Source organism: Psammomys obesus, unplaced genomic scaffold (genome assembly GCF_907164565.1).
Source record: "Psammomys obesus unplaced genomic scaffold, mPsaObe1.curated_primary_1811, whole genome shotgun sequence".
Taxonomy (NCBI): domain Eukaryota; kingdom Metazoa; phylum Chordata; class Mammalia; order Rodentia; family Muridae; genus Psammomys; species Psammomys obesus.
In genome coordinates this window covers 646,477-671,988 of record NW_026593286.1, presented here as the reverse complement: position 1 = coordinate 671,988, position 25,512 = coordinate 646,477, and the positions used below count along the sequence as shown (strand labels likewise).

Genomic DNA, 25,512 nt, shown 5'->3' with positions numbered 1-25,512 from the left:
CCCCACCCCTGGCCTTTGCTGACCATCTCCCTTCCAGGAGCCCACACAAGGCATCAGCATTTGTCTGCTTACTGTCTCTCCTGCCAAGCTTTAAATAAGACAATGATTTCCATTCAGCTTTTCATCATTCCCAATGACTGAAACAAGCTTGGACTCTGAGATAGGCCCATGTACTACCAGGCCCTGAGGGCATGGACATTCAAGAGCCTACTGTGACACACATATCCCCAGAGTGGTCCCCTGACCTCTCAGAATATCCCACAGTGTCCATTTGGAGGCGCCTGTTCCCTGCACCTCAGATAAGTACACTGACATCTTCCTACTCTGCTAACCCTGCAGGCAAAACAAGGAATGCTACTTTTAAACTGAGATGTCTTTAGCTTCTATACATGTTGCATTTTTTTCCTAGTATCATTGCTACAGCATTATGTGGTAATTTACACCTTAAAACAATATTTCTTAATACTTTTGGTGATTTTTTTTATTGTTCTAAATTCTTCTAGATATAAAGATTATCAGCAGTCTTGTCTGCCAAATGTTACACCTTTTTTTTTCTACTGTCTGCCATTCATTTTGATATTATAGCACTTTTCCTACTCAGAAGCTTTTTGTCTGTAAATGTATCGATCTCTCTTTTGGTCTTTGCTGTTAATAAACATCACAGAAGTCCTTCTCTGAGATGCAATGTGTATTGCCCTGTTTTCTTCTAGGATTTCCATGATTTTTGCTTTAAAACCACACTTGGTTTGGGTGTGAAGTTGGGCATGATGCTAGCTTTGCTCTCTCAGTTTTCTATTTGACCCCTAATCATTTCTTCATTCCAATCTGAAACACTCTGTCATGGAGTAAAAGTCCACGAAAACCATAAAACCTAATACTAAAAGCTGCTTTTTCTCTTTGTGTCGGTTCTTACCACACAGACTTTGTGGCTTTGGCTAGTAAGAGCTAGCGCACTATCTGTGTGTACCCCAGCCTCTACAGGAGTCTAAGCCCCTTGATGCTGGGGACAGTATCTGCTTCAGGTTCTGTCCCTTAACAGTGGGGTAGATGAGCATCAGGCTGTAAGGATAGACAAAACCATCATGGCCCTGCTTTGCTTTGCTGTCTGTTGGGGGGGGGGGGGCTTTGATGTGGGGCTGGAAGTGCTGCCAGTTACAGCTAGCCCCCTCCTCTGGCAGGTCAACACATTCCAAACAGTGCTCATCACCGACGGCCGGTTCTCCTTCACCATCTTCAACTATGAGTCCATTTTGTGGACCACAGGCACACATGCCAGCAGCGGGGGTGATGTCAACGGCTTGGGAGGCATTGCAGCCCAGGTAGGCCAGGATAGAATTTGTGCCCAGTGCTAAGGGGGCCCTGCTCCTCCTGCCAAGGTGACATGGGCAGGAGAGATAGGCAGACTGTCACTGTAACAGGTACCTGCTCTCTTCCATACCTATGCACAGACCAGTGTGTGGCAGCCACAGTGACTCTGTCCCTCAGGACTTTCAGCACCCAAAACCACAAAATAGCCTTTGGTACTTTTGCCCCTTTCTTCTCCATAAAGGTCTCAGTTCCAAATGTGGCAGGAAGGCTCTGTCAGGCTGCACCCATCCCCTTCACTGTGTTTTTACACTCACCTCCTGACCCTAACTTTCTCCTTGGGTGGACCTTCTCTTTGGCCCCAGGTGAGGCCTAGGTGCTATGTGGTGAGTGCTGGAAGGTAGGAAGCCCAGCACCATGCTTGACTGAAGAGACTGCTCAGGTCAGAAGACCCCTAACATTTGCAGTGTCCTCTGCGTGCAAGACCATCTCTCCACCATCCTTGACTCGGGCTGTCCTGAGAGAGGACTCGGTGACTGTAAGGGGACCTGCCTCCCTCTCTGCCCCACCCCCAGGCAGGTTTCAACGCAGGTGATGGGCGCCGATACTTCAACATCCCTGGGTCGCGCACAGCAGACATGGCTGAGGTGGAGACCACCACCAACGTGGGCGTGCCCGGGCGCTGGGCGTTTAGAATCGATGATGCCCAGGTGCGCGTGGGGGGCTGCGGCCATACAAGTAAGAGGCTCAGGGAGGGGAGGGTTGAGGAGCCCTGTGGCAGTAGGGGCGGGGCACAGGGCCTAAAACATCCCCCTCCTCACTAAATCCCCACCTGCCCTCCCTGTCCCACAGCTCATCCTGTCCCATGCCTCGGGTGACCCTCTTGGGAAAGGGGCAGAAAGCAGGGTTTCCCCTTCCCACATTCTACCCCTGCCTTCATCTCTAGGGTGAAGGGGGAACAGGAACCTCCATAGGCCTGGTGGTGGTGACAAGCCCACACCATCTTATAGTCCTTCTGGTCTAGTAGCACAAGCAGGCAAGATAGCCCCAGTAGCACAAGCTGGCCAGGCACCCACTCAGGAACCCCATCTCAGGAACCCATGTGGCCTCTAGAGGGTCCCACACCCTGAAACACCCTCCACCATGCAGAGGTGTCAAAGCACTGGCTGGCTAACTTGCCAATCAGATCACTTCATTACAAACCCTCCCAAACTTGGGTTAAAGATAGGTCCCTGCAAACTTGTTGCTCGTGTGGATGAGGCCACAGAAAAGTGTGCTTTTCCCCGGCACTGAGTCCCCTAAAGAGAACTCCTTTGGGAGGCCTCACAGAGCAGCTGCACGTTGGAAGACATCAGGCGAAGGGGAGAAGAGACTGGGTGTACTCGGGATGTGCAAGGCTGGGGAGGAAGAAGCTGGAACACACCTGGCAGCTGCATGCTGAGACCTACCTGACTGTACAGAGCAGGCCAGCCTGGGAAGCCAAAGCTGAACCTGACGCCAGCCCCAGAGCAGCAAGTGGAGCAGTTAAGAGGGCAGAGTCCCGGGGCAGCCCCAACCCGGGCCAGTAGTCAGCTCTGATACCAGGGCTCTGGACAGTTGCATCTGAGTGGTCCAGCAGGAGCTGCTTTGCAGTAGGGGCTGGGAGGTTAGGTCCCTTGCCAAAGGCCAGAGTGTTAGGTTCTGGTGAGAAGCAAGGTCCACATATGGGCAAATCATGCTTTTCAAACTACTGCAGCTCAGAAGAGGACCAGCCAGTCCCTGTCAGGTGCCACCCTATTGTGAAGCGCCTTTTCCCAGGCCTCTGAGAAAAGACAGCACAGGAAACAGCTGTAGAGATGCCTTGTGCTCATGGTACTTCTAGGAACCGGGGACACAGCTACACGGCAAGCCAAGGGGAGTTGTGGACCATTACATAAACACAATCTTGCTCAAGAAGGGAGGGTGGGTGATGCCTGAGAGTGGCCAGTGCTGTGTGTCTGGAAGTCTAACTCCTAAGCAAGCCCAGCTCCTCTCCTCGCCACAGCTACAATAGAGCAGCCAGATTTCAGCCAGGTGAGCACAGTGCTGCTGAACTTTCGGTCCTAGCTGGCTGGAAGTTAAGCTCTCTCTGCAGAAGACACCCAAAGTCTGAACAGTGTGGTTGATCACTAGTCCTCCCTAGACTTCCTGGAGCCCTACTAGTAACAGGTGGTTGGAGTCCTTGAGGCTTTCTGATCGCAGGCTGATTTGTGACTAACCTCTTATTGTAGCTCAGCCTGACCTCAGAGAACTGGGTTTGGGGGTTGCTGAAGAAACCCTGGGAGGCCTCCTTAGGAGGCCAGGCTGTGGTAACAAGCCAACCCAGAAAACAGGAGGGTGGCTGAGCAGCCCTGAGTGTCTAGAAGAGTCCATGGTAGAGGTAGAGGTGGAAAGGGTTAAAGAAACAAAAGGAACTATGGATATAGGTGATTTGGGGGCGGGGGAGGGTCTGCCTCCACAGGAAGCCAGGGTCAGGACCTGGGACCCTAACGATCAGCAAGAGATCCTGGCAAGATTACCTGCCAGGCAAACTGGACTCCAGCTCAAAGACCCAGAACTGAACACAAAGGTGCACTGTTACAATGCCATGGTCACTAACGTGGCCCTTTGGTGGGGGAGAGAGACACAGCCATTGCATGTGGCTCTCCTGCCCACACCCTAGATGCAGTGGCATGAGGCTGGGGCTCCTTCCTGTGTCCACAGCCTCTGTGTGCCTGGCCCTGCGCCCGTGCCTCAATGGTGGCAAGTGCATTGATGACTGCGTCACGGGCAATCCCTCCTACACCTGCTCCTGTCTCGCTGGCTTCACAGGGCGAAAATGCCACCTGGGTGAGTCACTGGCACACGGGTGGGGACAAGGTGCCCACTGATTGCCCTGTCATCCCCCCACCCTCTGGCCATATACCAGGCTCATATACCAGGGAATACTGCTGGGCAGACAGTGGCTTTGAGGTCAAAGGTCTCTGTCCTCACGATGTAGAAACTGATGGAGGCCAAATGCTACAGTTATGTGGCAGTAAGCGTTGCTGCTGCTGCTGCTGCTGCTGCTGCTCATCACTCTAAGTCAAGGCCTGTCTGGGTTTGGGGCTTAGTCTGTCCTCCACCCCACCCAAAGCCCTGGCATCCCTTCACAGTTCCCTCTTCTGAGGCCCCAGCCTGCTCCATGTTTCAGATGTGAACGAGTGTGCTTCCCACCCATGTCAGAATGGTGGGGCCTGCACCCACGGCGTCAACAGCTTCAGCTGCCAGTGCCCAGCCGGCTTCAAGGGACCCACCTGTGAATCAGGTAAGATGGCCCGCAGCTTGCTAGCTGCAAGACAGAATATGCATAACTGGGTAACAGTGAGACTGAGGACAGCAGGAGGGATTTGGCGCTCGTGTGGACAGCCCAGAGAGTTCTCTCATGAGGGAGTGCAGGAACCTGATGACAGGGGAGTGAGCTGTCTTGCAGTGTGGGCAGGAGCAAACATGGGTGACTATAGCAGACACAGACTCCCTGGCCCTGGCACTGGGTTGGGGATGAAGCCCTGGAATAGATGAGAGTCCAGGTTCAGAGTCAGGTGTCTTCTGGGAATGAGACAGTGGAGGATTTCTAGGGTAGGACAGGACAGCTTTGGGGTGGGGAGGGGCTCGGCACACACAGAGCACAGGCTCTCCACCGCGCAGGCCACCAGCCTCTGAACCAACTGCTCCCCACAAGGCTCTCACAGTCTGAGAAAGTGCACGGTGGGACCCTTTTGCATCTCCACTGCTGCTTCGAGACTACTGTAGCCCTTTGTCTGCACAGCCCAGCTCATCTGAAGCATTTGCCCACAGAGTCAGTCTCTAGGTCTCAGTCATTCCACTGGTAGTCAGAGCCCTCCTCCTTTCCCTACACAGTCCCTTCCATCCTAGCCCCAACCCTTACCATGTGGTCTACTCCGGGGGCTCGGCCAAGGCAGCCCTTTAATGTCAAACACTGTAACCACCACTCCTGACCCAGCTTAGTCAGACAAGTGGCCCCTCCATCCCCTTCGTGTCCTGAATTAAGTGTAACCACATTATAAAAAACTACTAGAGTGTTGCAATGAGGCTTCTTAAGCCCTTTCTACACATGATCCCTTTTTGCCTAAGATTTTTATGCAACCCCAGGTATACAGGTACATAAAACCACCATAAAAATCAAACACTTACTGATGATATATCATAATGAAATTTTTCTTAAAATTATTTGATATACAGATAATTTTACCACTTATTATAGGTGAAAGCAGCCAGGAGTGATGATGAATGCCTTTAAACCCAGTACTTGGGAGGCAGAGGCAACTGGATCTTTGTAAGTTCAAGGTCAGCCTGGTCTACATAGCGAGTTCCAAGCCATCCAAGGCTACATACACAGAGAGATCCTGTCTCAGAAAAACAAATTAAAGGGGAGAAAAGGTGAAGGCAAATTTACATATTAATAAGATAAACATTCTTGTTTATTTTTATATAAGGAATTAAATCTTGGCTGAATATTTGATACTGAAGGACATGGGGTATTTTCAACACTTTTCAGAGTTGGTGGATATTTTGATTTTATAAGCATCAGTGATAAGAATACTGCTTCACATTAATGCATAGTACAGAATGCTAGAAGTAAGTTTAGTGCCATCAGAAATTGCTGAAATCAGTCCTGGTCCAAAGCCAAAATTTGTGGAGTTTGAAACAGGCTTATGAAGTGCTTACCACTCAAGTGTAAGAATCCGAACTAGATTCTCAGAGCCCATCTCCAAAATCCAGGTGTGGTCGAGGGTTCTTTCATCATTTCCAGACAGAGAAGAAGATCCCTAGGACTTACTGGCCAACTATCTTATCCTATACCGGCAACTTCCAGGCCTGTCTCAAAAAACAAGGCAAACAGGACCTGAGGAATGGCACCAGAGGTCAACCTCAGCCCCACTCACATGCAAGGGCACACACACTTGTACGTATGAACATAACACAAACCAGTTCAGCCATTTTTACTAAACTCCAGTTGACTCAAACAGCAATTTCAAAAATCAAGCTCTTGGGCCTGGTATGGTGATCCTCTCCTTTAATCCCAGCACTCTGGGGCAGAGGCAGGAGGATCTCTGAAATTCAAGGCCAGACTGGTCTACATAATGAGTCCCAGGTCACGGGGGCGGGGGGGGGGGCACGGAAAAGAAAACTATCAAGCTCTAATATTATACAGTTCAAAGATAATACTAATTTGATACTTAGCATGCTGAGGAATGACAGTGGGTAAACAGTAAAAGTCTTTGTTTCCATAAGACATTATGTTTGCATTAGAAAAGAAAACACCATATGTACAATAATGAAACTGTGATTCATACCGTCGTCAGAAATCTGAGCTGAGGTGTTTCAGGCAGTGCCCACTGGCCTTGCCCAACATAATAGCATGTGCATGGCAAAGTGAGCTCATTGTGTTCAGATCTAAGGCAGCAATGGAGCTGTAAGCCAACACAGCACACATGGCCAAAAACACGCCTCAGGTTCATTATGCATTCCATTTTGAATTTTAAGTTATTGTGCATTCAGAAGTATTTTACCATTGCAAATTTTTTCACAATATCCAATTTCAGTTATGCAACCACATACAGGATTTGCAATTCACAGTTTAAGAAGCTATGATTTAGGTCAAGTGTGTTCAAACGAGTCCTTGTCAAAACTTCACTCTAGAAAAACAATCCTATCAAGATTCATGGTCACAAAAAGCTAAGGGTTTCAATGTGCACACAGATTTGTACTTGAGAAAACTGTAGCTGAATGACAGTAAGAGGTCCATATGCACACAGGAAGGAACAAGTTTGTGAAAGAAATGGAAAGGAAACGTGATTATAAATACACACAGAGGTGGGACTTCCATCTGGTAGGAGGGGATTGCAGTGAACCCTCAGCTGTCCAGTGTGGACAGGGGCACCTCGTTCTAGCCCAAACCAGAGCCTGGGTGGTTGCAACACATTCAGGCCAAAAGAGCTTTTCCTCAGGCAGAGGCTAGTCCCTACTTGCCTTCAGTGCACCAGCAGAGCCAGGTGTGGGGGCTGCTGTGGAATCAGAGAGTCTATTGCTCTGCCCACCTGCCAAAGTTCAGAGAGACCCCAGGAGTCATGGCCACAGGGGGCAGGAGCAGAGCTGGGCAGCAGCCGTTCCTTAGCCACTGACACAGAGTGGGAGCCCCAGGCTCCAGAAGCCCTCATTAGAAGTACAGCAGAAGCTGGTTCCATTCTCCCGACACTCTATCCAGCGCACATGCCCTTACTCTATGCCAAGTTTGCTGAAGTAGAACCAATTCATACAGAGTTTTGGGTACTGCTCTAGCCAGGTTCCCTCCCAGCTTGTCGCCCTCCAGAGACAACCAGGATCCCCTCTCATTGAGCCTAGATCTGTTAAGAGTGAGGCTCGTTGCATGTCTTCAAGGACTCTGTCCATCAGCTCACTGTAGGAGACTGACTCCAATATCCTGTCTACCCCCTCCTTACTTGTAGCCCAGTCTCCGTGTGATGACAACTTGTGTCAAAATGGTGGCCAGTGCCAGGCAGAGAGTGGCTCTGCAGTATGTGTGTGTCCGGCTGGATACACTGGGGCCACCTGTGAGACAGGTGAATGACCTACACATGGGGGGAGGGGTGTTGTGGGTGGCAGGCCATGCTGGGAGGGCTCCCCTCTGGCCAGGTTCAGAGTGGTCATGGTCTAGCTTGAGCCAACTCCCCTATCTTTACTGCCCCCCAGATGTGGACGAATGCCGCTCTGACCCCTGCCTGAATGGAGGCTCGTGCATTGACCTGGTTGGAAACTACAGCTGTGTTTGTATGGAGCCCTTTGAGGGACCTCAGTGTGAGACAGGTAGCTGCCGTGCCGTCCTCTACAATGATTTCTGCCCCTTGTCTCAGTCTTCTTCATCATCCGGTTCTTCCAGGGCCACTGACTGGGGAGAATAAGAAGCACGTAGCCGTAGCACGTAGGCAATATGCTATAGGAGGCTGGGCAGGCCTTCTCCTTTCTGGGTGTCGGTCTCCATCGATAACAATCCGGGATAGGTGACAACATTCCCAAGTCCCTTTTCTTAGCTCAGAGGATTCAAATCCTTTTAGCACCTTCCCCTTTCTGGCACACAGCAGAAAGAGCTGTGGGGAGCACAGAGAAAACTGGCCTTTATGCTCTTTTCTACCCTATCTCACGTTTTAAATGTTGGCTGTGCCATGGTATATCATTGACAAAGCCAACCAGACATGGCAAAGCACGGTGTAAAAGTTCTGCAGAGTCTGATGCCCCAAAGCCTGGCCAGCTTTGTTTACAACTTTGGACATAGTTAAAACTGAGCAAGTAAATGGGGTTTACAGTTTACCCACAAGGAAGAGCCAGAGGTGTGGACACTGTCAGATGCCACAACAGACAGGCCCCATGGAAGGCCTGAGAGCAGGGAGTGGTGCCCTCGCTTCTTGATTATATTTAGATCCCCACTGTATGCTTCAATGACCTTGCCTGAGTAGTTACTGAAAGATCAGTGTGTTTCACTAAATTTGTATCAGAAAATAGGTAAGTGGTTTCAAAAAATTTTTGGTAAAGAAATTATGTTTTGTTCCAAACAAGAATGCAAGTGAAAATTAATAATAATTAAAAAAAAAAAAAACAGGACTGATCAGGTACAGTGGCACATCTGTGGTTCCAGCTACTTCACAGACTGAGGCAGGAGGATTACCTGAACCCAATAGTTAAAATGCCAGGGCAACATAATGGGACTCTGTCTTTAAAAAAAAAAAAAAAAAAAAAAAGGAGGGGGAAGAAAAAAAACAAAATGGAGACTTCTACCTTCTGTAGTATAAGCTCATTAAACTTGTAAGTAAAAACAATGAGTCTAATCACAAGAAGTCAGAAGGAGATAGTTTGAAAAACAGATTCTGTGACTGGCTGCTGGCTTCCTGCACTGGATGTTCCCCTTCACAAACCACAGCTAGAAACCCCAACCAAAAAAATCTACAAAATTCCTGTCTTCAGACATTAAACCACATAGCACAGAGCTCTCAACCTGAGAGAAGCGGTCCAGAACAAACCTATCCTTGCCCCCAGATACTGCTTGGGGTACTCAAGGCCATTGAGTAGCAGAATGGTACTCCAGAATGGCCAGTCCATCTGCACTGAAAATAGAAGTCCAATTCAACAGCAGCTAAAATGGGGAGGTGGGAGAGCAGAGCAGCTTGAGTTACTGGTGGAGGGAAGAAGCCTGGCGGTAGGAGGCCCCTCTGCCTTGACTTGGCAGATCTGGGTCAAGGAACCTACTAGACTGGGAAAGAACCTGACAGCTGTGTGCTGTATGTAAATCAGGAACCCCAGCAGCTCCTAGGGCTCAAACAGGACTGACTTGGTGGAATCCAAGGAGCAGTGGAGATCAGGGAGACCATACCCTGGGCCAAGGTTGAGTAGTGTCCATTCTCAGCAAGACCTGCTTTGGGGAAGGAAGAAGTAACCTGCTGGAAGACAACACTGGGCTGGGCTTGTCCCAGTAAGCTCGGGAGGAAATGTGGAAGGACCAAGCAGACCCCAAGTCTTAGCCTTGTGTAGAACAAAATCTTGTACACTTGCACAGCATAACAGGAATCTGACAGATACCAACACCCAAATTACCCCACTGAAGGCATTAGGCATGAATTTAATATATAATGTTATACATATTAACATATAATTTTTAAAAAGTAAAATACAACCTATAGACAGATGAAAAATTATCATATACAAATACTTAATCAGCTACTATAAATAGGCTACATATCTTCAAAGCTGTTAAGAAGAAAAACATTGTGAGAAGAGGAAGATATTTTTAAAATTTAAAACAGTGAAAACTGAAATTTTAGAGTATAGCAAACAGGCAGTGGCAACAGCTGGTAAGACATTGAAGAAAGAAAACCAATGAGCTGGAAGAGAAAAATAGAAACGACGTGCAGCACAGAGAGTAAGATTGGAAGGAATAACTGAGCCCCAGGGCTGTGACATACAGTGGACATCTGGCATGTGACCCTGAAGTCCGAGAAGGAAGGCGGCGATTGGGATAGTTATACAAGCAGAAGTAGTAGCCATACATTTTCCAAATGTAATGAAAATTACACCCAACATTTTCAAGAAACACATGAACATTTTCAAGAAACACACTGTGACCACCCCTCTGGGCACTAGAGAGAAAGAGCTCATCTTCAAAGTAGCTGCTGAGGTGTAGGGGAGCTCAAGAGCTGGTCCAGAGGCTCAGGGTTTAAGAGCTCTGGCTGCTCTTCTAGAGGACCCGAGTTCTACTCTCAACACCCATATACTGGGACTAATAGCCAGCTGTATCTCCAACTCCAGAGAATCTGAAACCCTCTTCTGGACTCTGCCACCTGCAAAAATGTGCCATATACACACTCATAAATAAAAATAAACCTTTAAAAAAATAAGTAAGCAGAAGGAAAGAACACCTCATAGCCAGAGATGCAAGAGCAGCAATAGCGGCCACTGTGAGCCACACGAGCCCAGAGGACTGCGGAGGGAGAGTCACCAGTCTAGTGGCACAGACCACACAGAATTACATTCCAAAACTAGGGAGAAATAAAGACCTGCACACACAAGCATTCAGCAGCATACCTTTCTCATGGAAGATCTTAAAGGAGCTGGGTGGTGGCGGCAGGGGCGCAGGCCTTTAATCCCAGCACTTAGGAGGCAGAGGCAGGTGGATTTGTAGGTTGGAGGCCAGCCTTGTCTACAGATTGAGTTCCAGGACAGCCAGGCATACAAAGAGAAACCCTGTCTCCAAAAAAAAAAAAAAAAAAAAAAGGAAAAAGATACAGATTACACAGAAAAACAAAATATGAGAAATGTACAATGTGTGAGTCAAAGTTCTAAATCTCTTTAAAAGTATGTTAGACAAATATTTTTCAAATGAAGCATTAACATAGGGGTTACGACACATGGGGGAATGCATGACACTACAGTGTGAAATTTTTTTGTCAGATAAATCTTTTTCTTAAGAATCAAGTGGTCTCTGTCACAGCTACTAAGTCCCTTCATCGTGACCAGTCAGCTCACAGCTGAGCTCAATATCCTGCGTCAGAGTTGCTCATTTTTTAAAAGAGCTGTGGCATGCAAGTGCCCCTTCTTACACATCACACACACATACGCACATGTGCACACACACACAAAATATAAACTAAAAATATGAAACTCCAATAAGTTATAGATGCTTGGACCCCCCAAGTTGAGCATCTAATCTAAGCAACTTAAAACAATGCAATTTGTATCAACTCCCATTAATGCTGAAAGGAGCAGATACAAATCCGACAAAACGTGCACACAATTTTACAAAAAGTGATAAAGACACTAAAGATCTTAAGTAACTGGGCAGACATACATGTTCACGGAGATGACTCAACAGAGTAACTATGTCACTTAATTCCAAATGGATTCGTAGGTTTAATGTGATTTGAAGCAGAATCCCAGCGGGATGTTGTTGAACATATAGACTAGCTGGGTCTATAGTAATATGGGAAAGAAAAGGAACTTGAGTGGCCAGACAATTTTGAAAAAGAGGAATTTTGTGGCATCACACTACTAGATACTGAGACTTACTATAAAGTTATAGTGACGCAGTATGATTGGCAAAAAGGCGTCCACACAAATCAGTGGGGCAGAAGAGAGAATCTGTAATTATGTTCAGGGTATCAAATCAAGTGCTGGCACATCCAAGGCGAGTACCCTAGCGCTGACCTGCATCCATAGCCTCAGTTTTGCTGTGTTACCCAGATTAGCCTTGAATTCTCCATTCTCCTGCCTCAGATTCCCAAGCACCTAGGACTATAGTCATATACCATCATGTTGGATATTCCCATTAACTTTCGAGAAAGATATAAATGCAATTCAGGAAAAAGGACACTCTTTCTACCAAATGGAATTGGGACAATTCAATATCCTCTTGTAAAAATAAACTACAAACCTCATAAAAATTAATTCAAAATAGACCATAAATATGGAAAAAATGCAAAACTCTAACACTTTTTGGAAAAACAAACAAACAAAAACAAGAGGTAGGTGTTGCACTTGAGAAGCAAAGCAGGTAGATCTCTGAGTTTGAGGCCAGCCTGGTCTACAGAGTAAATTCTAGGTCTACACAGAGAAACCCTGTCTTGAAAGCAAAACAAAAACAAAAACAGAAAATAAACTTTGTATCCTGCCCTTCATCAAAGTGTTTCTAAATAAGACAGCAAAAATATTACCTACACAAAAATAAAATTAGACTTCTTTGCACACATTTAAAAGTTTTGCTCTGTTAAAGGCATAGTTAAAAGATTGGTGAGACAAGTTACAGACTGGAAGATGTTGCTACACTTCTATCTGGCAAAGGACTTGATGCACGATGGATTCTCTAAACTCAAAGCAGTGAAATCCAAGCAAAACCCTGAAGACCTCTAAGCACGAAAGGTATTTATTTGGAGGTACACAAGCAAATGAATATTCTGGACGTTACCTTTTGCTACTAGTGAAAATATAATCAAGTCAATATGAGATACTACCACAAGCACTAGAGTAGCACAAAAATATCCATCTGGTATGAACACAGGGCAGCTGTGACTCACATAGAGTTTTAGCAGAAAATCTTAAAAGGCAGAAAAATTTTAAAGATAGCTTTTATGCTAATCAGAAATTTATAATATGACCCAGCAATCCTAATCCTAGGTATTAACCCTAAAGAAGTTTTTTTAAGCTTATGCAAAAACTCATCTGCGTATATTTATAATCTCCAAAAACCTGTGACTTCACTTAAGTGAATGGATGGACAAGCTGGTACCTCCATATAGTGGAGTACCACTCAATCTCAAACAGGACCAGAGATTACTAATTTAACTGTTGTGGTTTTAAGTCACTGGAAAATCTTGACAGGAACGTTTGATCAACGAGGTACAGAACCTCTGGGTCAACTTCCACTGCTGAGTTTTGTGTCTCAAAAAAGTAGGGTGGATCAAGCTGGCTCCCACATGATAACCAGCTGACTTGACTCCCCCTCGGCACTGGGGACAGCTGTCGGAACTCACAAGGAGGCCAGCTTCTCCAGTTTCATGAGCCATGCCTGCTCATGCCCCAGAACTGTCATCTTTCTGTTGCTAACCACTGCGGTCTTTCTTGCAGGAAGCTACCTGGTGCCTTCCCCCTGCCTCTCCAACCCCTGCCAGAATGGGGGCACCTGTGTGGACGCTGATCAGGGATACGTGTGCGAGTGCCCTGAAGGCTTCATGGGCTTGGACTGCACAGAGAGTGTGTTGGGGCTATGGGGGCTGTGTCCGGGGGCTGGGGCAGCAGGCTGGAAGCCTGCCTGTGGCAGCAGAGTTGGGGAGGGTCCTTCCTTGGGTTGTATGTGCAGGAAACTCCATGAGGGGGGAAATGTGTGAGTATGTGTGCGCTCAGTAGTTTTGTGGAAGGGCGGCCAGGACTGGCCAAGGCTAGGAGAAAGGGGCTACATTCTTTCCCCCATGGATGCTTCGCCTCTATCCCACACAAGAATTTCCCCGCCCCTATCCCCACATAGGAACCCCCGATGACTGTGAATGCCGGAATGGGGGCAGGTGCCGGGGCGCCAACACCACCCTCTGCCACTGTCCTCCAGGCTTCTTTGGGCTCCTCTGTGAATTTGGTAGGTTTCTTGCCTGGTCCCTTGAACATCATTAGCAAGGTCGTTGGGTCTGGGGGAGGAGGACCGTCCTCAAGAAAACAAGGTCAGGAAGATGAGTGGACACTGAAGGAGCTTCTTTCTTCACAGAAGTCACAGCTACCCCCTGCAACATGAACACACAGTGTCCAGATGGAGGCTACTGCATGGAGTATGGAGGGAGCTACCTTTGCGTCTGCCACACAGACCACAACATCAGCCACTGTGAGTGGCTGGGGCAGGCCACCAGGGGCCCTGGACAGTGGTCTAGCAGGGAAGGTGCAGGTGATGCTGCAGAGCCAGGGTTAACTGAAGGGCCTGTGTGTGCAGGAGGCTCTGACCACACTTCACTTGTGTTGCTTCGGGGCTCTCCTTCACTCCCTTAGGGAAAACATTTTGACAGAGACACAGCACCAAAAGCTATCTTCCATCGGGCCTTAATGTATACACAGTTACAAGTGACCGACTGATGCATTCACTACTCTGTACCGTTAGCATGAAGTGATCTGTTAAGTCATGTGTTATCATATGAATGATATTGCTGGCAGTGCCACAGGACCTTGTGGATCGGAAGCTTGAATATTTCTAAAATCAAGAACAGGAGAAACTCCAGGGTATGAGGCCTTAGGGCCATGGCGAGCAATCCAGATGCAAGCAGGGTGTATTTTAAGTGGCCTTGGTTTCAGCCAGAAAGAATGTCAAGGTGACCCTGGCAGGGCGCTAGGGCCAGGACAGCCATTTCCCTCTTCCTCCAGCTCTGCCATCTCCCTGCGACTCCGACCCTTGCTTTAATGGAGGTTCCTGTGACGCCCATGACGACTCCTACACGTGCGAGTGCCCACGTGGATTCCACGGCAGGCACTGCGAGAAAGGTGACGAGGGAGCTGCGGGAGGTGGAGCACGGGCCAGGGCGCGGTGGGATCTGGAGCGCAGCTCGGGGCGGGGACAGGGGCGGTGCGTGCACCACCCAGTCTTTGCCGTCAGCACCGTGGAGAGCTCCCAGCCTGCAAGCCCACAGCTGTTTGCGCCTTCACTGTTTCATAAGATAATCATTCTTTCTGGGACCCGCTTTAGGATCTTTGTGCCCACACATCTGGGGCAGCATGCGCCTTGCCATTTTTGATAGTTATTTCGTCACTTGTTTTGGTCTGCATGCTTCAACAGGCTTCATTTTTCCCTCAATATTTTTCCAAATAGATTTTAGAATCATTATATTGAACTCTTTCTTTTCATTATGAATTTGCTAAATTTAGTTTAACATAGAGAATGCAGACATTTTCCATAAACCACCTAGAATTTAAGCATGCTTACAAAATGTATTTCAGGGGTTCCCATCTCCACCAGTGCCAGCCGGGTCTATCCCTTTCTTGCAATAACGCACATCCTCAGACCAGGCAGCTCAGGCACGCTCTTCACTGAAGACCTATGTAACCTGGCTCAGGGTTCTACGCATCCCACAGCCTTGCTGGTCAGGAGAGCCAAGACCACAGTGGATTTACCTCTTCTCCTGCTATGTACCACATGCCCAGAAGCAGGTTTCTGACAGAGGTGTCTGAGACCCTCACAGCTTCCTCTGTCCCTGAAGCAGTGGAGAGGCTTGCTAAAGAGAAGGCCTTCTGTATGCTTATCACTGAAACCCCACACAGGGAACCTTCCAGAATCAGCTCTGAGGGACTCTGAGAGAGACCTGTGCATTTGCTGAGATGGCATAAGAATGGAGGGACAGAGAGACAGTGGGCCCTGTAAGCCTGGCCTGGAGAGGGGTGTGGTACCTGGGTAGGATATCCGGTAGAGCTGTGAACTCTGTGGCTGGAGGTCCAGAGAAGATTCTGGGAAGGGCCCTGTGTGTGTGTGCTGTGAGTTGGGCCTCAATTCTCCAGCAAGGAAAGAACTGGCAGGCTCAGGGCCTATATAGACTGTGAGCTCCACCCACTCTTTGTTTAGGTCTGGCTGTTTTGGCTCTTGCTATGTTGGCCTTGGGGCACAGCTGAGAAGCAGGTGTGACTTCAGGCCCACCCAGTACCAAAGGACTGAAAAGGCCGAGCATGGCAACAAGGATTCTGCACCACCAGGAAGCTGGCCCATGCTCACCATAACTGTCTGTCTCTCCACACAGCCCGGCCACACCTGTGCAGCTCAGGGCCCTGCCGGAATGGGGGTACATGCAAGGAGACAGGCAATGAGTACCACTGCACCTGCCCTTACCGGTTCACTGGGAGACACTGTGAGATTGGTGCGGCCCCAGGGCATGGGTGGGTGGTGATGGCCATGTTCTGAGCTAGGGCTGAGCCAGCCAGAACCCAGCTGGCCAAGCCCTGACCACCAGGCACCTACCTCCCAGGAATACCTTTCATGGGACTTAGAGAGGTTGATATTCATGATGCTTGACTCTGATGGATATCTTCTGCTTCTAGGAAAACCAGACTCCTGTGCCTCTGGCCCCTGTCACAATGGTGGCACTTGCTTCCACTACATTGGCAAATATAAATGTGACTGCCCTCCTGGCTTCTCTGGACGGCACTGTGAGATAGGTAAGATGGGAGCAGCTGGGATGCTCTCCTCAGCACATGTGAAAACTGGGTCAGTGGTGGGCCTGGGCAGAGTGGGAGGTGAGCTGAGTATGGGAAGCAGGACACCTCCATACAACACAGAGGACCTTGAGAGAAACATGGTGAAAAGGGCTTTCTGTGTCCTTGCAGCCCCCTCACCCTGCTTCCGGAGCCCATGTATGAATGGGGGTACCTGTGAGGATCTAGGAACAGATTTCTCCTGCCACTGCCAACCAGGGTATACAGGATACCGCTGTCAGGCAGGTGAGAGCCAGATGGGTGGGCTGGGAGGCATGACATCTCTTCCTGATCCTCCAAGAGATGAGCAGGGGTGGTATCTTAGTTACCTTTCTACTGCTGTACCAAAGCACAATGAGCAAGGCAACTTATGGAAGTTTATGGGGCTACAGTTCAGAACATGAGTCCATGACAGTCATGGTGGAAGGCATGGTGGCAGGCAGACATGGTGCTGGAGCAGTAGCTGAGAGCTCACATCTGATACACGTACACGAGGCAGAAAGAGAGAGCCAACGGAATGGCATAGACTTTGGAAACCTCAGAGCCTGCCCCCGGCGACACACCTCCTCCAACAAGGCCATCGCCTCCAGTTCTTCCCAAACAGCTCCACCAAGTGGGGACCAAGTATTCAAATACATGAGCTTGTGGGGGCCATTCAAACCACTACAGAGGGGAAAGGAAAAATCAGTTTCTGAGATGCCAGCCCCCAGAAGCCAAACACTGTCCTCTTGAGTGGGTGGTGCAGACGCCCTGATCACATGTAAGAATAGAGAGTGGACCCAGTGGGTGTCCTGGTGCTCACTCAGGACATGCTGATGCTCTCTTGCAGAGGTGGACTGTGGTCGCCCTGAGGAGGTGAAGCACGCTACCGTGCATTTCAATGGAACTCACGTGGGCTCAGTGGCCCTGTACACGTGTGACCCTGGCTTTGGCCTGAGTGGCCTCAGCCACATGCGTGTCTGCCAGCCACAAGGTGTCTGGAGCCAGCTTCCCCAGTGCATCGGTGATTCTGTGGGCCCGAAGGGAAGGGTGGGTGGGGCCAATGTTCTCCTTTCACAGCCTGCACGCAAGCCCCTCCCCCATGTCTCTGTGAACGGAAGCTATGCGACATGTGGTGACAGGGGTGATTGCTATCAGCTTTGTTCTGGGCTATTTCTATTTAGGACTTTTTTTGTCCTCAAAGCAACCAAAAGCAGGGTAAACAGCTGAAAACCCACACTACAGATAAAGCAGCTGACTTAATCCAAGGTTCAGGATCTTAAGGAAGCATATCTCAGTTCACCTCCCCTCTCCCCACTCCTTTCACACACACACACACACACATACACACACACACACACACACACACACACACACCGCTCAGACCTGTGAAATCAATGTTGCATTTAAACAAAACCCTGGCCCTCACATATGAGCTAGAAGAGTGCTGTTTCAGAGAGCATCCTCTCCAGGGCCCCAGCCATGGCTCTGTCCTGAAGACAGGGTCACTGTACCTGAAATCCATGGTGGCAAGTACACACATCAAGCCTGGGCACACAGCTCTGTCATCAGAAACTGTGTGATCACAACACAGCTCTCATGAAGCATACAAACAGTTATGACACAACAATTACCATTTCCCAAGTGTCTCAAGAAGTCCATCCCACTCTGTGGCTCTACCAAGATAAAGAGTTCTGAAGAGAACCGTCTGACTTCAGGCATCTATCCTCTCCTCCACTTCTGCCCACCTAAGCCCCCAGGACTCCGGCATGGTACTCAGGGGAGTGCCTCCCTTCTCAACAAGTTGCCAGGCATGGTGTCCTGGAGAGGAGGGGGCTCCAGCAAGAAAACTAGATCCTGAGAAGCACAGCCACCTCCAAAAGCAGTGATGGACATCCACAGATGTCTCTACCATTGAAGGCAGAGATACAGAAGATGGCCAAAGAGCGGACAGGAATATTCATCTGCTACACACATTTTTATTGTACCACATATGGGACAGTATTCAAAAGTTAATATGGCATTGGCCTTATACAATAGAATCAGCAAGCCATGCTGTAAAGACAAATAGAAAGGTGAGACTTTAAACCACAATAGTTGAAATAATTGACATCATTTATAAGTGGATATAGATGAAGAATGAGTCAATGAGTTGAAAGACAGTTGGGAGAGATTCCCTAGAAAGAAGAGGAACAGGTTGTGCACAAAAGAAAGCATAGCGTCTGGAGCGGAGCAGCAGCACCACACCTGAGACATAAGAATGTCATGGGGTAACAGAGGAACCTCTACTGGCTGGGGGACTGCCGTGTGAAAGGGTCACATTAGCACCAGACTTCTCATCACAAACATCCGAGGGGAGAGTGAAGGTTTCTTTCAGATGCACTTGGGTGAGGATGAGACAGTCACCCTGGCTGAACTATGAAGGTAAACATCACGAGACCCGAAGAATCACACCCGTTAACCTGTCAGAGCTGAGGATCTAGAATTTCAGGCATCCCTCCCCACATGAAAAAGGCTGCTGGCACTTTTGTCTCAGGGCCAGAGACCAGGGAAATCAGACACACTCTGAGTCCTGTCGGGCAGGCACAATGGAGTGATGGCAGAGAAGTGGAAATCACAAAGCAGATCCTCATGTACCCACTGGTTCTCATCCGCAGGAACCTGCCACAGGCATGTGAAACCAGGGGCAAGTCTGGAAATTAGACATCCCGTTCTTCTACAAGGATCCCAAGTTCAACAGGAGAGAGGCCTGCTCCAGGCCTCAAGGTCTTAAAACTAATCAGCAAATGCCCTGCTCCCAGCAACAGTACCTGGCTCAGCACCAGCAGAGACAGGCCACTCAGCAGGCAGGAGGGCAGAGCTTTCTCATCCTGGGAAGGAAATATTCCACCTTGTATGTCTTTGTTTACACTATGCCTGAGGAACAAGAATTTATAACAGATAATATAAAAAAGAGATTATTGAAACAGGACTACAGATGCCTCAGATACTAGAAGTCACAAGCAAGATAGGCCCTTTTAAATGCCACTATAAAAATATTCTATAGAATAAAAACCAAATGAATGAGATAATAAAGAAACTTAAATGACAAAATAGAAAATCTGAAATAAAATGCAACATTTAGATAATTATCAGGATAGGTTGGATTTCCAACAGAATAGACACAATGGGGGAAATCACAGCATAACAAAATTACATACGCTGCAAATCAGAGAGAAAATGTAATTTTAAATGAACTACAAATTATTAAAAGTTAATTTTAAATGACTGAGACTATTTGATGAGAATAGTATTGCCTTAATTCCAAACTAGATAGACATTATAAAATTTGAGATTATAGGCTAATATTCCTGAGGACATAGATTTTAAAAAAGACAACTTAAAGGAACTATTACTAAATCAATCCCAGTATCATGTAAAGGAATAATGTTGTCACCAGCAAACAGGATTTATCTCAGGAGCACAGGTTGGCACAGCATCTGAAAGCCAATCTGCATCTACAGTATTAGCAAATGGGACAAACTATGTGATTCTCATTGGCCTCAAGAAAAAAATCACTTAGCAGAACTTCACTATAAAATAACTCCTCATCAACTAAAAATAGAATATGTATTTCTTCAATGAGATTAAAGAGAACTATGAAAAAGCTACAGCTAACAAGCTTAATGGTGAAGACTGCCCATCACTGGGATAGCCACTCCACCACTGTCTTCCCACATTGCCCAGGAGGTCCTGGACATTGCTAACAAAGGCATCAGGGAGGAAAGGAGGAGTGGAGGCGCCAGCTGTAAGCACAGAAGACCCTGAGCATATTCCACAAGAGAAGCCGCTGATATAACCCATGGGTGCATGAGATTACAGGAGATGAGGCCATCTGAACAACTCAGATCCCTTGGTCTCACCAGGAACATTTGGCAAAGGCAGTGGAATGGTTCTGTGTACAGCAGCGTCAGAACTGTAACTTCTGTGTGTGTGAGAAGAATTATAGGTAAAAGCTAAAACTAAAAACTGCAAAAAAAAAATAGTATATGTGGAAACATTCCTGACAGAACAACTTCAGTATGTATTTGAAAAATATGACATTTGTTTCCAGTCACCATTCACAGTGACTGACCCCAAGTGGATCAGAGACTCCAGTGTTATTTTTGTGGGGGAAATATAAGTACACATCTTTTTACTTGAATACAGAAATATTCCTTAGGCTACAAAATTCTGAAAGATATAAGTGGGCAAATTAGGGTATATAAAAATTAGGACCTTAAAACTTAACCTTTGGGGGAAAGTAAAATGAAAGCTAGGACATGAGAGAGCATATATGTGTGAATATAGAGATCCAGAGAGAGAGAACTAACTTCAAAACTACTTGGAGAACACCAATGAATAAGAATGAAAAGGATAAGCCCAATAGAGAAATGGGCAAAACAGATACATACACACTTTATGGAAGAGCTATATGAGGCCAACAAACATGAAAACGACAATTTCTCTTCACAGCAATCAGAGAAGTGTAAATGTGCAAATCCAACAGATAGGCGTATTTAGCTGGCCTCATCTCAGAAGTTTGGAGATCTATTGGTGAGAACATGGACAACAAGCTTTCTTACTAGTTGCTAGGGGACTGTAAGTTGCCAGAAGCACTTGGAAATGATTCGGCAATTTGCTTGTTGAGTTAACTGTAAGTGCAGCCTATGTCTCAACAATCCCCTTTCCTGGTAAACTTAAGAAACCCGCCCATCTACACCAGGATATGCAGAAATCCTCTACAGCAGCAGCTTTTGTGGTTACAAAAAAAAAAAAATCTAATAAAAAAGGATGAAATATGGCAAAAGCAACGGAGCGTTAAACAGCAGTGAAGGTGGTGAACCACAGGAACGCACAGCAATAAGGAGGCCTCCTATGAAAGAAGTGTTAAGTGAGAAAGAACACACTCCATAGCACACTGGCAATAAAGTTCAGAGGCAACAAAACAAAGCCATGTCTTGTTTAGGCAACTCATGAAATTTTATAGACTAGTTTTAGGTCTGGGTGTGGTGGCACATGTCTTTAATCTCAACACTCCAGAGAGAGGCAGGAGGATCTCTATGAGTTCAAGGCCAGCCTAGTCTACAAAGGGAGTTATGGGCCAGCCATAGCTACGTAGTGAAATCCTGTCTAAAAGGATAAATTTAAAAAGTGATTTTAAAGAGACAAAGAAATGATAGCCACGGATGTTGGGTGTGAAGTAGAGGAGAGGGACCTGTGAGCCGAAGGGTAAATGTCACCCCAGCTCCTGGTCCCAGCACCATTAGTCAGCACCATTTGTTTGATTCTTTTTTAAGATAATTTTTATAGTTCTGTATTATTTATGTATATGAGTGTTTTGCGTACATATACGTATATATACCATGTGGGTGCCCGAGGAGGCAGAAAGAGGGTCTCACATCCTCTGAAACTGAAGTTACAGAGCTACCATGTTAGTGCTGGGAATCAAACCTGGGTCCTCTGCAAGAGCAACAAATCCCCTTAACCAGTGAGACACCTCTCCAGCCCCCAACATTTATTTTCTTAAGTGTGAAATTAGACCTTTCTCAAATTGAACATTCAAATTCAGGAGCATAACTTCCAGTTTAAAAGAAGCATATGGTGAACCTTTTAAAGCTAGACATTCCCCCAAACATGCTAGTTTCATATGTGTGTGCTACATACAGAAAGAGCAAGATCCTGCCAAACCTCAGAGTCTGTGAGAATTCAGTCCTTGAGAGGTTCGAGAGCAGCCTAAGTCATTTCACAGACAAGCCAGGAATGAGACCTCCAAAAATAACTTTGATTTGGCCTCTTTACATATCTAGGAGTACTGTAAACTTTTCCAGAGACTCAGAGCCACTTTATACCATTTTCCTGTGATTGATAATGGCCACCTCGCTTTGTTCTTGGCATCTATCCTTAGAAGTAGATGAGTGCCGCTCTCAGCCATGCCTGCATGGAGGCTCCTGCCAGGACCTCACGGCTGGTTACCAGTGCCTCTGCAACCCGGGGTACAAAGGAGTTCACTGTGAGCTAGGTAAGATGTCTGCTGAAGGCACTCAGCATACCCAGCCATGGCCACCTTCTGCCACACCTTCACCTGGATAGAGCTCTCTCTAAATAAACATCCCATTTACCGCTTGTTCTTGTAGGCTATTCTGATGGTCAGGATAGATTTTAAAAAGCTCTCTGTTCCCTCTTGACCTGGGGGCTGAGAGCTCATTTGAAAATCACTGGAGTAGCATCAGACTCAGGCCTGGGAGTGAGTCAGAGAAGATGGGCAGGTCGCAGCCCTTGACACCTGGTGCTGCCAAGTTACTGGAGGGAGCAGAGGCCTAACCAATATATGTCAGGGTGAGACCTGCGTCCCTCATGCTTGAGTGGGGCTCAAAGCCCCAAAATAGAGACACTGGCTTCTGGAAGAGCAAAGTCCAAGAGCTGTTCCCATTTTTTATGCTAGGGAGCATCCAAGCATGAACAGAAGCAGTGACGAGGATATTAGGGTGCTTTGTTGGAAATGGGCAGCATACCATCCTGGAGGATGCAAGTGAGGGTGACAGAAGAAAGAATGTGGTCCAGAGCAGAGACCCCAGGGACTGAGGCCTCAGAGCCTTGCTGATCATTAGGGAGCAAACAGAATCTGGGGGAGGGGGTCCCATGCAGGAGGCTCCAACATGAGCCAGTACCATCCTCTGTCCATGCAGAGACAGACGAGTGTCAAGCACAGCCCTGCAGAAACGGAGGCTCCTGCAGGGATCTGCCCAGAGCTTTCATCTGTCAGTGCCTGGAAGGTTTCACTGGAGTCCACTGTGAAACAGGTAGGATTCTTTTGGGTGGGTCCCACAGAACCAGGGCTACTGGGATGTCAGAGGGGAAGCCAGGAGGCAAACTCGACAAAGCCACCCAGACAGAGAACCCCCCAAGTCTGTGGTGACCTGGAGGGAGGAAGGAAATGGGTGGGTAGGTCCCTGAGAGCCCCTCCTACCCACAGGTGCACCATACCCCTCTCCTGGCCGTTGTTCCTTGCCTCCCCCTATCCCTTCTTCCTGCTGTCCTCTCCTCCCTCCCCCAGAGTCCCTCCCTGCAGCTCGGGCCAACCCTTTGGGTGTTCTCCAGAGGTGGATGCCTGTGCCTCCAGCCCCTGCCAGCACGGAGGCCGATGTGAGGACGGTGGTGGGGCCTACCTGTGCGTGTGTCCAGAGGGCTTCTTTGGCTACCACTGTGAGACAGGTAAGATCTCAGGCCCACCACTCACTGAGGGCACTTCCATGCCTCTGATCTCCTTGGCACTTCTGTTTTCGGCCTTCACCTTCTTCCACTTTCACTTCCGGGAATATATACTGAGTCCATAGCTTCACATCTACCTTAACTGGCTCTGCTGTCCCTGGATGGGCTGAGCTTTCAACCCCAGAGCCCTGCACTCACTACCTTTTCATGGAGAATCCCTTCCCCTATTAGCGCATGGTAGGTCCCTCAACCAGTCCTTTCCTGACAGTGGCGCTGGTAGCAGTTTATCCCTGCCCACCACTTCGCCAGCACCAGAGTGCTCCTGGACAGCATTCTAGTCACTCTCTAGAACAGTCTTTGTCTCAGTCTAAGACTGAGCCCCTCCTAAACGGCAGTACCAACCTAGAGCCAGGCCTGTTTGGGCCATACAGTGCCTGGCAGGCAGCACTTAGCTATGAAGGGCAGAGAGAGACAGCAGATGCCATGACACCTCCCCACTCCTCCCCCACCCACCTCACCTATGTATGCAACAAGAAGCCTAGATACAAGGAGACCCCAACTCCCTATCTCACTTTATTTCCCCCCTCAGTGAGTGACCCCTGCTTCTCTAGCCCCTGTGGGGGTCGAGGCTACTGCTTGGCCAGCAACGGGTCCCACAGCTGTACCTGCAAAGTGGGCTACACAGGCAAGGACTGCACCAAAGGTGAGGGCCAGGAGCTCCGGGAAGGAGGATGGAGGAGCAAGGGGGCCAGAAGGTAGGCCAGAGGCCAAGTGGGAAAAATGGGCAGACAGCTACTGACCTAGGTCCCCTTCAGAACAGGGAGGGGGCGCCGACAGCCACATATGTGGAAATGCAAACCTCCAAGAAGGCTATGGCAGCCCAAGTGACATGGCTCCCTGCCAGCAATGCCCTGAGTTATCCAGGCCCCAGAACCAATCTAGGTAACTTGACTGGGAGCTACTCTCTCATGCTTAAAGACTAACCACCCCTCCCCTTACTTCCTTTGTGTTTGCTGACAACCGGAAGAGCTCCTCCCACCAACAGCTCTCAGGGTGGAGAGGGTGGAGGAGAGTGGGGTCTCCATCTCCTGGAGCCCGCCTGAGGGCACCACAGCCAGACAGGTGCTAGATGGCTATGCAGTCACCTATGCCTCCTCGGATGGGTCATCCCGGCGCACAGACTTTGTTGACCGGAGCCGCTCCTCTCACCAGCTGCGGGCCCTAGCAGCCGGCCGTGCCTACAATATCTCAGTTTTCTCAGTCAAGCGAAACATCAACAACAAAAATGACATCAGCAGGCCTGTAGCACTGCTCACCCGCACCCGTGAGTTCCTGAAGGTGGCCTGGCCACCAGTGCCTGGGAGAGGACCCTATTCCCTACCCGTGGTTCAACAGCCAGCTCTATGACCTTCCTACAGGGGGGGATACAGTAACCAGAAGGGTGGATCAGAAAAGGGGTTGGGTAGAAAGTAGCAGGCACTGGGCTGGGCAGCAAGGGACAGGAGGTGTAGCATCAGCTGAGTGGCCTGTTGCCCTGCAGGACCCCGCCCTATTGAAGACTTTGAGGTCACCAACATTTCAGCCAATGCCATATCAGTGCAGTGGGCTCTTCACAGGATTCAGCATGCCACTGTCAGCAGGGTTCGAGTGTCCGTCCTCTACCCTGAGGCCTCTGCGGTTCAATCCACTGAGGTGGACAGGAGTGTGGACCGGCTCACATTTGGGTAAGAGGAGATGCTTCAGGAGCAC

At 48.3% G+C, this 25,512-nt stretch overlaps 1 protein-coding gene across 3 annotated transcripts in view; it reads left to right on the top strand.

Moving 5' to 3' along the window:
• Window positions 1-25,512, top strand: part of Sned1 (sushi, nidogen and EGF like domains 1) — a 63,283-nt gene that overhangs the window by 19,761 nt on the left and 18,010 nt on the right. For 2 of the 3 annotated variants that reach the window (XM_055616396.1, XM_055616397.1), the window contains exons 3-22: window positions 1,179-1,319; window positions 1,881-2,043; window positions 4,027-4,152; window positions 4,496-4,609; window positions 7,812-7,925; window positions 8,056-8,169; window positions 13,471-13,596; window positions 13,868-13,972; window positions 14,099-14,212; window positions 14,743-14,859; window positions 16,104-16,220; window positions 16,402-16,518; window positions 16,687-16,800; window positions 17,384-17,557; window positions 22,460-22,573; window positions 23,241-23,354; window positions 23,653-23,766; window positions 24,353-24,466; window positions 24,791-25,087; window positions 25,304-25,487. In XM_055616396.1, coding sequence (XP_055472371.1) covers window positions 1,179-1,319; window positions 1,881-2,043; window positions 4,027-4,152; window positions 4,496-4,609; window positions 7,812-7,925; window positions 8,056-8,169; window positions 13,471-13,596; window positions 13,868-13,972; window positions 14,099-14,212; window positions 14,743-14,859; window positions 16,104-16,220; window positions 16,402-16,518; window positions 16,687-16,800; window positions 17,384-17,557; window positions 22,460-22,573; window positions 23,241-23,354; window positions 23,653-23,766; window positions 24,353-24,466; window positions 24,791-25,087; window positions 25,304-25,487 — 2,693 coding nt within the window. The remainder of the gene's footprint in view (window positions 1-1,178; window positions 1,320-1,880; window positions 2,044-4,026; window positions 4,153-4,495; window positions 4,610-7,811; window positions 7,926-8,055; window positions 8,170-13,470; window positions 13,597-13,867; window positions 13,973-14,098; window positions 14,213-14,742; window positions 14,860-16,103; window positions 16,221-16,401; window positions 16,519-16,686; window positions 16,801-17,383; window positions 17,558-22,459; window positions 22,574-23,240; window positions 23,355-23,652; window positions 23,767-24,352; window positions 24,467-24,790; window positions 25,088-25,303; window positions 25,488-25,512) is intronic. The other variant, XM_055616398.1, reaches the window with a different exon arrangement.